Source organism: Nerophis ophidion, linkage group LG03, assembly GCF_033978795.1.
Source record: "Nerophis ophidion isolate RoL-2023_Sa linkage group LG03, RoL_Noph_v1.0, whole genome shotgun sequence".
NCBI lineage: Eukaryota > Metazoa > Chordata > Actinopteri > Syngnathiformes > Syngnathidae > Nerophis > Nerophis ophidion.
In genome coordinates this window covers 38,546,839-38,561,564 of record NC_084613.1, presented here as the reverse complement: position 1 = coordinate 38,561,564, position 14,726 = coordinate 38,546,839, and the positions used below count along the sequence as shown (strand labels likewise).

General features: G+C 42.2%; 2 protein-coding genes across 4 annotated transcripts in view; one reads left to right on the top strand and one right to left on the bottom strand.

Moving 5' to 3' along the window:
* Window positions 1-14,726, top strand: part of LOC133549563 (RAS guanyl-releasing protein 1-like) — a 78,517-nt gene that overhangs the window by 8,943 nt on the left and 54,848 nt on the right. Inside the window, exon 2 of one of the 3 annotated variants that reach the window (XM_061895089.1) lies at window positions 12,758-12,933. In XM_061895089.1, coding sequence (XP_061751073.1) covers window positions 12,758-12,933 — 176 coding nt within the window. Of the gene's footprint in view, window positions 1-12,757; window positions 12,934-14,726 lie in introns of those variants that run through there. The other 2 variants (XM_061895091.1, XM_061895092.1) reach the window with 2 other exon arrangements.
* The window catches only part of LOC133549564 (piRNA biogenesis protein EXD1-like), a 47,926-nt gene that overhangs the window by 32,466 nt on the left and 734 nt on the right, over window positions 1-14,726 (bottom strand). The gene's annotated exons all lie outside the window — the stretch shown is intronic.

Below are 14,726 nucleotides of genomic sequence, written 5' to 3'. Positions count from 1 at the left end.
GGATGTGTCGGGCAAAAACACAGCTTGAGGTAAGATAATAAGTATTTGTTTAACGAATAAAATGCTAAGAAACAAAAACACTGGTGCTAACAGAAAGGTAAACAAATGGCACTAGCATGGAGGCTAGGAATATGAACAGAAACTGTATACATAGCACGAAGGCACAAAAAAGGAAAAAACAAAACAACTACCATGAAAGGTAGAAATAAAATGAAGCTTAGCGTGGAAGCTAGCGAGAAAGGCCATGAAAAAACAAGTCATCAGCAGTTGCGTGAAAGCAAACTAGAGTCCGCCAATGAATGACAAAAAGGGGCGAACTTAAATAAGGGAGGTGATGACGAGGAACATGTGTGCGTAGAACGCAAGGGGTAGGTGAACTAATAAGCTACCATGGTAACAGAATAAACAGGAAATAAGGAAGTCCAAACAACAGAATGTGATACAAAAATGGAACAAAACATAAATATGGAATGATCCGGATATCGGATCACAACAGGACCCCCCCCCCCCCAAAAAAAAGGACAGATCCTAGATGTCCACCTCCACAACAAAAAAGTCCACAAGCGAAGGGAGTTGCAGAGGGTGGCCATTGCGGAGGGTCGCCAGGTCGTGTGTCCTCGAATCCACAGAGGATAAGTCAGGTGGCTGTGGCGGATGGAACGCCACTGCCGCGAAAGTCTTGGTGGGCGACCTCGAAAATGCCACATCGGTGGCCGCCGAGAAGTTGAGCAGCCGTAGAGTTTTCTGAGAGGATTGCCTCCAGGCCCCAGATTGCTGCTTGCGCAGCAGGCCAGCTCGAGGATGCTGAGACGTCATCGTGGAAGAAGCAGGAGGCGGCGTCGTCGTTGCAGTGGAAGCAGGATGTGGATTCGTCGTCGTTGAAGAAGCAGGAGGCGGCATCGTCATTGCCGTGGAAGCAGGAGGCGGAGCAGTCATCGTCGAGGAAGCAGGCAGCGGCGTCGTCGCCGTGGATGTAGAAGGCGGAAGCGTCGTCGTCGCCGTGGAAGCAGGTGCGCTTGCTGCAGCCGAAGAAGGCAGCATCGTCGTGGAGACAGGCGTAGTTGTCGTCGACATGGAGACAGGGGTAATTGTCGAAGCAGGCGCTGGTGTGGGCCCCAGCCGCGGAGCAGGCGCTGGTGTGGGCTCCAGCCCCGGAGCAGGTGCTGGTGTGGGCTCCAGCCCCGGAGCAGGTGCTGGTGTGGGCTCGAGCCCCAGAGCTGGTGCTGGAGTAAGATCCAGCCTTAAAGCAGGTGCTGGAGTTGGCTCCAGCCTAGGAGCAGGTGCTGGAGTGGGCTCCAGCCTAGGAGCAGGTGCTGGAGTGGGCTCCTGCCTAGGAGCAGGTGCTGGTTTATGAACCAGGCGAGAGTCCGATGCTGGTGTGAGAACCAGGCTTGAGTCAGGTGCTGGTGTGAATACCAGGCTTGAGCTAGGGCTAGTTACAGGTGCTAGCCGTGGTGCAGGTGGAAGTGGCCTAGCAGGCTGCTGTTTGACTGTTTGAATGATCCGGATATCAGACCACAACAATATATATATATATATATATATATATATATATATATATATGTATATATATATACATATATATATATATATATATATTCTGCTCCCCTCAACGAACCTCCCAACCTCCCCCCCAGCCATGGCAGCACCCCTTTCCACCACCTCTACGCAGACATTAGTCATCTCTGCGGACCAGGTCAGAGGTCTACTGAGGAAGCTACAGCCAAGGAAAGCAGCGGGCCCAGACAAGCTGTGCCCCCGACTCCTGAAGACCTGTGCTGCAGAACTGGGTGAACTACTTCAAAGGATCTTCAACCTCAGCCTGCAGCTGGGAAGAGTGCCCACCCTCTGGAAGACGTCATGCATCGTTCCAGTTCCCAAAAAGAACTGCCCCAGTGAGCTGAACGACTACAGACCAGTGGCGCTCACCTCTCATCTAATGAAGACATTGGAGCGGCTCTTTCTCAGCCTCCTCAGACCACAGGTGCAACATGCCCAGGACAGCCTGCAGTTTGCGTACCAGGCAGGCGATGGTGTGGAGGATGCTATCCTTTACCTGCTGAATCGAGCCCACTCACATCTGGATAAGGGAAATGGCACTGTGAGGTTCCTGTTCCTGGACTTCTTGAGTGCCTTTAATACCATCCAGCCCCGCCTCCTTCAGGACAAGCTCTACAAAATGCGAGTGGACCCCTGCCTGGTTGCCTGGATTTTGAACTACCTCACCGACAGGCCACAGTACGTCAGACTGAAGGACATCACGTCTGACACTGTGATCAGCAGCACCGGAGCACCGCATGGAACGGTGCTAGCCCCTCTTCTCTTCACCCTGTACTCCGCTGACTTCTGCTACAACTCAGAGCTGTGTCACATCCAGAAGTACGCGGATGACACAGCCATCGTCGGGTGCATCAGGGACGGCAGAGAGGAGGAGTTTCGGAATCTGGTGAGGGACTTTGTTGTCTGGTGCCACACGAACCTCTTGCAGCTCAATCCATCAAAGACCAAGGAGCTGGTCATTGACTTTGGGAGGTCGAGTCCACGGTCACAACCTATTGTGATCGAGGGAGTTGAGGTACAGACCGTGGACTCATTCAAGTACCTCGGGGTTTGGGTGGACAATAAGCTGGACTGGACTGTTAACACGGACCATCAGTACAAGAAAGGACAGAGCAGGCTGTACTTCCTCAGGAGACTGCACTCCTTCAACATCTGCAAAAAACTCCTGTGGATGTACTACCAGTCTGTGGTTGCCAGTGTTCTGTTCTACATGGTAGTGTGCTGGGGGGGCAGTACATCTAAGAAGGACAGCTCCAGACTTGAGAAACTGATCAGGCGGGCCGGTTCTACAATCGGAATGAAACTGGACACACTGGTGACGGTGGCAGAGAAGAGGACTGTTGACAAACTAGTGAGCATCCTGGATGATGCCAGTCACCCTCTGCATAGCGTTATCAGTAGCCAGAGGAGCCTGTTCAGTGCTAGACTGCTTCATCCCAAGTGCAGGACTAATAGGCTCAAAAACTCCTTTGTCCCACACGCCATTAGACTGTAAAACTCCTCTCTGGGAACGGGGGGCGGGGGTTACAAGGATGACAGGGGATGCAAAACAACAACATTGCAATACGTTTTCATAACATGGTCACTACTGCCTACTTTGTCTTGTTATATTCTTATTTTACTGTTATATTTTTATTCCCATTGTTGCTTTTTAGTTTTTATTCTTATTGTAATATTTCTGTATTTTGTTTCCATTTAAACCCCCATTATTTACTTTTTACTTTTATTTGAATTGATCTCAACTCTGTACACTGCTGCTGGAATTTTAATTTTCCTGAAGGAACTCTCCTGAAGGAATCAATAAAGTACGATCTATCTATCTATCTATCTATCTATCCATCTATCTATCTATCTATCTATCTATCTATCTATCTATCTATCTATCTATCTATCTATCTATCTATCTATCTATCTATCTATCTATCTATATATATATATATATATATATATATATATATATATATATATATATATATATATGTATAAATACATATTTCAGTGTTTATTTATTTACACATAGACACACACATAACACTCCTCTCTACTCATTGTTGTATTTCAAAGTGCAATACTTTGCAGCCAGTAGCAAAGCCTTTGAAGGAGCATAGGTATGGGCAGCATCTGTGACATTTAATTTGCAGGAAAGGAGTGAGTTTAGGGTTGAATTGTCCATCCTTGTTCTATTCTCTGTCACTATCTTTTTTTGGACATTACTACTTGCCATAGTTTTGAAGCAATGCATGATGGGATTCCGGATGTTGTATGTCAGTGTATTAACGTGCCGGCTGTAATAAACAGACGCTGAGAAATAGCTGCGTGCCTGCCTTCTTTACGGGTTACAGATACACCAATGGATAACGGAGACATGTATAATAGTCTCCTTCCTGTTGTGTGTGCAGTTTTGCACTCTCCAAAAGCCGCAGATGTTATAACATGACTGGGCCGGCACGTTGTTTAAATGGGGAAAAAGTGGACGTGACGACAGGCTGTCCTCACTAGGTCCGGCCGGAAATCGGGAGAAATTCGGGAGAAATTCGGGAGAATAGTTGTCCCGGGAGATTTTCGGGAGAAACACTGAAATTCGGGAGTCTCCCGTAATATTCGGGAGGGTTGGCAAGTATGCCTATAAAACTCCACCTTTTGACGAGTCTTCAAAGTCCCCAAAGCACTACTCTAAAAGACCCTAAACACTAAGGGTATTACACTACATCAGTTAGGTTTAAAAAGTAGCAAACTTATACTGCAAAGCTGTAGTAGTGTGCTTTGCTTATCATACAGTATTAAATTTATTTTATCGGTCAGCAATATTACTGATATTTTTATTCTAAAATTTATATTAAAAATCAAACAGATAGTTTTATGATACGACTACAGTGTGAACTCTCCTGCACTCCAGTCGCATAATGGCCAATAATGATGACGCTTATCATGAGCGTCATCATTAGTCACCAAAATATACAAATGCAAAATAAATTACTTACAAATTAGCAGAAAAAGTTTAAGACAATGTTTTAGGAACTACCGTCAATCGAAGTTCCACCACTGGTCACCAACACACTCTTCAGAGCAGACACCGAGGCAAATGTCTCCAAAACTGCAAGAGACGTCTTCTTTCATAATCGTCTCTGTGGTTCAGAAAATGTTGACTTTGATCGCATAGAATCCTTGAAATTGCCACAATTGCGCCAGTACTGAGAGGGCTAGAATTGAAGCATGTTTAGTTCGAGTTTACTTCCATAAACAATGCAGGAGTCTGGACATATTTTTTAATAATGTGAACTACTACTGTATTTTCCGGACCATAGGGCACCCCGGAATATAAGACCATCTACTGGTACAGTTTTTTACACTTTTTGCCGCGCACTTCTTTATTATTGTTTTATTACGTTTTTTGGAGAGTGCATGTTTTCCTGTATTTTTCACTCTTATCTTTACACGATGTGCCAAATAAAATTGCTTCAAGGTCAGTAAGCACATCCAGAATTATTCCGTACATTAGGCGCACCGTGTTATAAGACGCACTGTCGATTTTTGAGGAGATGAAAGGGTTGTAGGTGCGCTTTATAGTCCGAAAAATGCGGTACATAAAACGATCAGATTTGACCAAACAAAAATTAGGATTGGACATCTTACTCTGCAGTGTTGTGGAAACAGTAAACAGAGCTTTAACACTGCTGCGGTCTGGCTCAACCTTGCTAATGTAATCCATGTAATGAAAATGTGAACTCGACTTTCAGTATAGTAATGCGGGTGTTACTGATGAAACGGATTGGATTGGATAATAAGCGCTGACACGGGGTCTTCAAATTATTTATAATCGTAATGAATAATGACAGGTTATATTATTAGTAATTTATACTCATACGACTGCATATTTATATTGAATTGTTCTGCATTTTTTTGTAAAAGAAAAAAAAAAATCACACCAGATTATTTAGGGGGCGACTTACCAATATTTTAGGCCACTTAAAATAGGCCTAAGGCCAATGGTTTATACACAGATTAGCTAGTCAGAGAGCGTATACATTGTAGTTGTAATAATACGGTATAGCTCGGTTGGTAGAGTGGCCGTGCCAGCAACTTGAGGGTTGCAGGTTTGATTCCCGCTTCCGCCATCCTAGTCACTGCCCTTGTGTCCTTAAGCAAGACACGTTACCCACCTGCTCCCAGTGCCCCCACACTGGTTCAATTGTAACATAGATATTGGGTTTCACTACGTAAAGCGCTTTAAATCACTAGAGAAAAGCGCTATATAAATATAATTAACTTCACACTTCACTTAACTACGCATGATGTGTTGCGTGTGTCATAGTCGATTGTCAGTTGTTCATCTGGTCTAGCTGGCCAGGGACGTTTCCTGTTATTTTGGGAAAGCAATGAATTGATTTTGAAATATCTTGTTTCAAGTCCCACATTTTAGCTAACTCTAACGGCATCCATCTGCTCCAACGTCTCACTCTTCTTTCGTGCTTGCAAAATCTGTAGTTCATCCTCAGTATTTTAAGGTTAAAAAATATATGGTTCTGAATTCAAGTCTTTCCAAAAATAGTCATCTTAATTGTCTGTTACCAATTAGTATTTGATTCCGGAAGTAGGAAAAACAGTTGTTGCCAGAAGTCAGAAATCAAAGCGCGGAAAAAAATCAGTCTTGGAAATGGTCAAAATGATCAAAATACACTAAGTATTGAACAAATTACATATTGTTATCAACATGTTTGTTACTACATTGCAGTGTTAATATAAAATGTTGATGGAAGGTTTTGAAGTTGTTTTACAGGGCTTTGAAGGCTACAACTGTAGCCGCAACTTTCAAGCGATTGTTATCATCTTTAAAATCCTAAAAAAAAAAAAAAAGATCTTGTCTCCCATAATGATTGTGAATGATAGGCAACATTCCAAAAACGTGAAGTTCCCCTTTAAACATGTACCCTTTAACACAAGAATTCTTAACCTTTTTGACCTCGGAGTCCAACTTTTTCACTGCAGAGGGTCCCACTCGAATATTAATACTGAATTAGTAATATTTCTCTTGATTTTAGTTGTATTATATTATTATTACATGTAACTTTCTTAGTTTAAAACCTTGTCAAATTATATAAAAACGTGCGAATTACACATTACTATTTATTCAACAAATAAACCATAGTCTTGGCCAAGGCAGAATACAAAGAAAACTACTAACCAAATTGCTAAAGAAGGGGACTCATTAATAAATGTACATACAATTATGTTATGGTAAAATAGATTAACTATATTAATAATGAATATGTTTCCTAGATAAACTGTCAATGAAATCAATGTGCAAATTAATTTGCAGCTTCACCACTGTAGTTATATTTTTTGCGCTTTGAAACTTCTGTATGACTTTACCTCCAGACGTCTTCTGTTTGTCTGATATTGTCATTAGGCCATAAGTGGTGGAAAAGTGTATTACAAACGTTGTCACCCATACAGACCACAACTGAAGAACAGATATTTTGAGCGGTGCTCCTGGGTACACTCTTGGCCCAACAACGGATCCCTGTGGTTAAGAAACAGTTGGAATAGTGCATGCACAAGAAGGAATGTTTTTGTTCTTTTGTTATGTAAGAAAGAATGTGGCCATCAACAAATGTTAATCATAGAATGGAATCATCCATACACCGTATCACATCTTCATGAATCATTCATTCACTAAATTGAATGGTATTGAATCACTCATACAATAAATCGAATTGTATTGAATAGTTCTGTTACATAAATTAATCGTTTTTGAAATGATTTCGTAACCCATGTATCACGATGCGAATTGATCCATCCATCACAGAGAGATTTGCAAAACTTCTACTTACAGGTTACAGCCTTGCCAAATGATATGAAACCATGTATTAATCACAAAGACCATTATTTACATAAACCTTGCGCTTATGTCCGGCTTATTAGAAAAATGAGTATAAACCAAATATACTGAATAAGAGGAGGCTCATATATAACTGACAAAAAATACCTATACGTACAACTATCTTGTGCTAAAATAAATGAATTAAACAATGAATATTGTTCCTAACTAAAGTGTCAATAAAATTATGTGCAAAAGAAAATATAGTTTCCCTACTTTAGTCCAAATTTTTGCGCTTAAGAAACTTCTCAATGACTTTAACTCAAGACTTATTCGGTTGGTTTGGTTATGGTTATGCTGTTAGTTAATTTGGAAAATCCATATCATTACAATACTGTAGATCAGTGGTCCCGCGGCCCCGAATCGATTGGTACTGGGCTGCAGAAGATTTTTTATTATTTTTTATTTTTTTATTAAATCAACATAAACACAAGATACACTTACAATTAGTGCACCAACCCAAAAAAACTCCCTTATTCATGACAAAAAAAAAAAAAACGCCCCCCGCCGGGCTGCGGGACAAACTATCAAGGTTGGGGACCACTGCTGTAGATAACATATTACCAGTTTTTCATTACAGCATGTTTGAGATTGTCATTAAATCCATACTTGCCAACCTTGAGACCTCCGATTTCGGGAGATGGGGGGTGGGGTGGGGCGTGGGCGTGGTTGGGGCGGGTAGTGGTTAAGAGGGGAGGAGTATATAGCTACAATTCACCAAGTCAAGTATTTCATGTATATATATATATATATATATATATATATACCTTCGGAAGCACTCCGCCGAAGCACCGAGTGACAGTACAAAACCGTGGTGCACTGGACCCCAGCGCTGATACTCTGACAGAGAGTCGCTGTGCGAAAAGGACGTTGGTTTGGTTATGGTTAGTCATGATGTTAGCTCCTTCGGGGCTAATTGTGCTACCATAACTGTAAATTCCAGGCCGAGCCCTGCCCTCACGTTGGCTCCACAGTGCAAAAAGTAAGTGTTCAAAAATTAGAAAAAAAAATTCAAAAATTAGAGGTATTTTATTTGAACTAACATGTATTATTCGTAAAGGAAAGGCAACAAGGCAACCGCTTGTTATTCTCGGGGTCTGCTCGCCGGTCAGTCAATCATATGGTCTACAAATGCATTTTTCCATGGATAACATGACATCATCGCACCAAGTGCTTGCTCTTTCGATCAATTAGTGCACATATATACAGCCCGGCCCCCGGCCAAATTTTTTTAAATTGTAATTTTGAAGAATTTATCTGAATGTGCATGAACTATCTCTGTTCAAAATAGTTTCAAATCCATCCATCCATCCATCTTCTTCCGCTTATCCGAGGTCGGGTCGCGGGGGCAACAGCCTAAACAGGGAAACCCAGACTTCCCTCCCCCCAGCCATTTCGTCTAGCTCTTCCCGGGGGATCCCGAGGCATTCCCAGGCCAGCCGGGAGACATAGTCTTCCCAACGTGTCCTGGGTCTTCCCCGTGGCCACCTACCTGTTGGACATGGCCTAAACACCTCCCTAGGGAGGCGTTCGGGTGGCATCCTGACCAGTTGCCCGAACCACCTCATCTGGCTCCTCTCGATGTGAAGGAGCAGCGGCTTTACTTTGAGTTCCTCCCGGATGGCAGAGCTTCTCGCCCTATCTCTCAAGGAGAGCCCCGCAACATGGCGGAGGAAACTCATTTCGGCCGCTTGTACCCGTGATCTTATCCTTTCGGTCATGACCCAAAGCTCATGACCATAGGTGAGGATGGGAACGTAGATCAACCAGTAAATTGAGAGCTTTGCCTTCCGGCTCAGCTCCTTTTTCACCACAACGGATCGGTACAACGGAAATGAAATTCCACCCTGTTCCGGGCGAGAACCAAAGACTCGGACTTGGAGGTGCTGGTTATCATTCCGGCCGCTTCACACTCGGCTGCGAACCGATCCAGTGAGAGCTGAAGATCACGATCAGATGAAGCCATCAGGACCACATAATCTGCAAAAAGAAGACACCTAATCCTGCGGTCATCAAACCGGAACCCCTCAACGCCTTGACTGCGCCTAGAAATTCTGTCCATAAAAGTTATGAACAGAATCGGTGACAAAGGACAGCTTTGGCAGAGTCCAACCTTCCCTGGAAATGTGTTCGACTTACTGCCGGCAATGCAGACCAAGCTCTGACACTTATCGTACAGGGAGTGGGCCGCCACAATAAGACAGTCCGATACCCCATACTCTCTGAGCACTCCCCACAGGACTTACCGAAGGACACGGTCGAATACCTTCTCCAAGTCCACAAAGCACATGTAGACTGGTTGGGCAAACTCCCATGCACCCTCAAGAATCCTGCCAAGAGTATAGAGCTGGTCCACAGTTCCACGACCAGGACGAAAACCACACTGTTCCTCCTGAATCCGAGGTTCAACTATCCGGCGTAACCTCCTCTCCAGTACACCTGAATAAACCTTACCCGGAAGGCTCAGGAGTGTGATCCCACGATAGTTAGAACACACCCTCCGGTCCCCCTTCTTAAAGAGAGGAACCACCACCCCGGTCTGCCAATCCAGATGTACCGCCCCCGATGTCCACGCGATGCTGCAGAGTCGTGTCAACCAAGACAGCCCCACAGCATCCAGAGCCTTAAGGAACTCCGGGCACATCTCATCCACCCCTGGGGCCTTGCCACCGAGGAGATTTTTAACTACCTCAGCCCCAGAAATAAGAGAGTCCACCACAGATTCCCCAGGCACTGCTTCCTTATAGGAAGACGTGTTGGTGGGATTGAGGAGGTCTTCAAAGTATTCCTTCCACCTATCCACAACATCCGCAGTTGAGGTCAGCAGAACACCATCCGCAACATACACGGTGTTGATAGTGCACTACTTCCCCTTCCTGAGGCGGCGAACGGTGGTCCAGAATCGCTACGAAGCCGTCCGGAAGTCTTTTCCATGGCTTCCCCGAACTCCTCCTATGTCCCAGTTTTTGCCTCCGCGACCGCTGAAGCTGCACACCGCTTGGCCTGTCGGTACTTTTCCACTGCCTCCTGGGTCCTATGAGCCAAAAGGACCCGATAGGACTCCTTCTTCAGCTTGACGGCATCCCTCACCGCTGGTGTCCACCAAGGGGTTTTAGGATTGCCGCCCCGACAGGCACCAACTGCCTTGCGGCCACAGCTCCGATCAGCCGCCTCGACAATAGACGTGCGGAACATGGTCCACTTGGACTCAATGTCCAACACCTCCCTCGTGACATGTTCAAACTTCTTCCGGAGGTGGGAATTTAAACTTTCTCTGACAGGAGACTCTGCCAGACTTTCCCAACAGACCCTCACAATGCGTTTGGGCCTGCCAATATGATTGAATTTTGTCTCCGAAAACTTTTTGTCTCGTTTTTAATTACTGAGGGCTGAGGAGAGGAGTGTGTGTGTATCTGTGTGTGAGTAGGGACTTGCGTAGCCAGACACAGGTGTTGGACAGAAAACAGGGAATTTAATATCATGCAAGTAGGGTTGTTCGGTATACCTGTACTAATAAAGTACCGCAATACTAATTCATTGAAATCGGTACTATACTACCTTTGAAAAGTACCGGTACCGTTTATTTATCTGATTGCCGCTCAGATGATGGGTGTGTCAAAACTTACACACAAAGTGCATTCAAGTAATAACATCTTGGAGAGGAAGAATTTCGCATTTTTACTGCTCAATAGAGTGGGTGTGTGAAGCGCAATTTGGAGGTATTTGGGCTTCAAAACTAACAATAAAGGTGACTCTTTAAACAGGGAGGTGCCGCACTGCAATTTCTGCTTTAAAACATGCCTCGCCAAACGTGGCGATTAGTATTACCACCATTGCTTCAAACTTAGGTAGACTTTTAAAATAATAAGCACTCAGATCTGACCAACGAGTTATAAAGAGTGTCAGGTAATAATGTGGTTAGACCTTTCCAGCTGTACGGCCCCCGTGCAGATCGTAGTCGAGGAGCACAGGGCAGACGTTCTTTCCAGGGTCGATATTTTCCTCTGGGGTAACACCCTTCACTTCACTAAGCAAGGGGTCTGCTAAACTCCGCTTTCAGGTCAGAATGACAAGGCCGCCGATTCGTGACATGCTTGTTGCTTTATTATTAGTGTTGCAGGATACAACCGGACCCGTTCATCACTCTACTGCACACTGCACCAGCTCCTTCTCTCTCTCTTTACTTGCCTATTCACTCACTGACATCACTCAGCCAACACATTGCCATTCTCGCAAACAAACATGCTGTATTCCCATCTCATAAGTTAACCAGCACCCTTGCTGTGCACATGTAAATATGCAGATGCGCACACAGCTGCTTAGCTTGATGCCAAATATTAGCAGAGTCAAAACTGCCCAATTAGCGTCAACTAATTAAAGGTTAAAGTACCAATGATTGTCACACACACACTAGGTGTGGCAAAATTATTCTCTGCATTTGACCCATCACACTTGATCACCCCCTGGGAGGTGAGGGGAGCAGTGAGCAGCATCAGTGGCCGTGGCCGGGTTATAATTTTTGGTGATTTAACCCCCAATTCCAAACCTGGCAGGATGCGGGTGAAGTAACTGAATTTTGTAATAAACTCCAACAATTTGTGTTTTCACTTCAACATAAGTGTGTTTTACCTGCTACTTGGCTTATCTGTGTACATTTATCCATAGTTTTGTTTTCAGTATTTACTGATGATTGTATTTTTCTTTAAAGCACACACAGTGGCAAAAATAAATCATGAAGCATTTAATATAATGTCAATCAACTTTGTATTATATTCTAACCCTAATCCTTAAATATGGCAGCATATATGGATTATGGAACATTTTAAATTGTTCTTTGAGTGCAACGAGAACAGCCCACTGTGTTTAATGCCTTTTAATTTATATTTTAAACTTCTAAAATTGTTATTTGAGTGCAATAGGAAACATATGTTTACCGTATTGTAAGATTTTAATGTTAAAATAAAGCAATATTGACATTTTTCATAGTTCCCTTTATTTGGAAAAGTATCGATATACAATTTGGTACTGGTACCAAATTATTGGTATCAGAACAACCCTCCATGCAAGTGTTGTAGCGTGTCCCTTTTTTAGCGGATTTCTGCGCTACTGCGACACATGTTGTCAACTTGTAATGTATACGTTTTGGGGGTGTATTAAAATGTACTTTCTCAATGTTAAAACATCTGATTTGTGGGGGTAAGACATTTATTGGAGGAGGCTCTGCCCTCTCTTGCCCCTATGTAGAGCCATTACGTTATGACTTCATTTAAAAAAACATGGTTGATTGGACTTCCTTTCGTTTTTGTGCTTTCTAAAAAGGAAAATAACTCCAGGATGTGGCTCCAGGTCTCGAGTTTCCCCTCCTGGATGTCCTCAAAGGTTCCAAAAGCCCAATCCGGTTCTGACCCCCCCAAGTAAACCCATGGCATCCCTAGGTCACCTCACCAAAGGAGCCAGCTGGGAGGAGCTCATCCAAGCTTGTTTGCAGGCCTTTGGTAAGTCTAAGCTCAATTGTTTTGCTTTTTTACGTGGATGTGTTTCTTTCAAAAAATGGATGTGAAGGACAGGGAAACATAACCTCAAATTCCACAACGTAATACCAGTTTGTTGTCAATGGTCTTATCATTTTGAGGTATCCACTTCAGTCGCAGGAGGTACAGTATTGATGACATGTACTGCCTGCTCACAGTGGACGTGTGTGTTTACAAGTGCAAAACAGGTTGGTTGAGTAGGTTGGCGTTGGAAAAATCAAGCCAACATAATTGCCTTCATCAAGTTGTCAAGAGAGCTTTCTGAATTTTGGTGATTGTGTCTCTGCCAAAAGAAGCTTTCACATTGCTGTTGCCTGGCTACGCAAGTGGAGCAGTAAGGTAGGTGTTATAATGGACTGGACGTAAAATGACACCCTGGAAGCATTTGGCTAGCAAGAAACACATATGTTTATGATGAAATTAGTGACTGGTTCAAAACCATTGCTGTTATACACCATGTACCAACATCACAGACGGACCCCCAAGGTCCACATGTTCCAGTGGCTTTTCAAATGCAAGCCTGCACGTAAGAGCTTTCTGAAAAACAACCTGATGGCTGCTCCAGGCCCAGCTGAGCCCAAAAGGTCAACTCTGCTAACTGTGTCGTTTTCATGGTGACCAGCTTTTGAAAAGCAGGGAGCTAAGGCGTTGGTCAATAACTACTGACATCACCAACACCCCCAACCCACCATCTCCCCTCTTCATGTTGCTGTGTGTCAACCAGATTAGTTTTAATGACAGCTTCCAATTTGTTGTAAACCTCTCACTATAAAACTGGACTAATATATGTAAATATTGTAATAATGTAGACTTTTCGTTAATGTCATGATCCCCCTGGGGATGTATTTCTCATGTGTGAGGTAGTTTTTATATAATCACCTTATTATTACAGTACATAAATAAAATGAGCGGATATAATCAACAACCTAAACCAATTTCAATATCAAGTTTATTGGTTAAATTTCTAACATTTAAGCAAGACTACTTAGTCGATGCGTTTTAATAAACTTACCGCAGTGTATATACTGTGTGTGTGTGTGTGTGTGTGTACGTGTATATATATATATATATATATATATATATATATACACATATATATATATATATATATATATATATATATATGTGTGTATAAATACATACATATGTATATATATATATATGTGTGTATATATACATACATATGTATATATATATATATATATATATATATATATATATATATATATATATGTATGTATATATACATACATATATATATATATATGTATGTATATATACATACATATATATATATATATATATATATATATATATATATATATATATATGTATATATATGTATGTATGTATTTATACATACATATATATATATATATATATATATATATATATATATATATATATATATATATATATATATATATATATATATATATATATTTTGGACTATAAGTCACAGTCTTCTCCACAGTCCAGCGGGGGGTGAGACCCGGCCAAACCAAACAATTAGAAATTAAAAAAATATATATATATATATATATATATTTTATTATAGTTTGGCCAAGTCTCACCCCCGGCCAAACTACAAAAAAAAACGCGAATTATAGTCTAAAAATACGGTATATACATATATATATATATATATATATATATATATATATATATATATATATATATATATATTTATCTATATATATATATATATATATATATATATATATATATATATATATATATATATATATATATATATA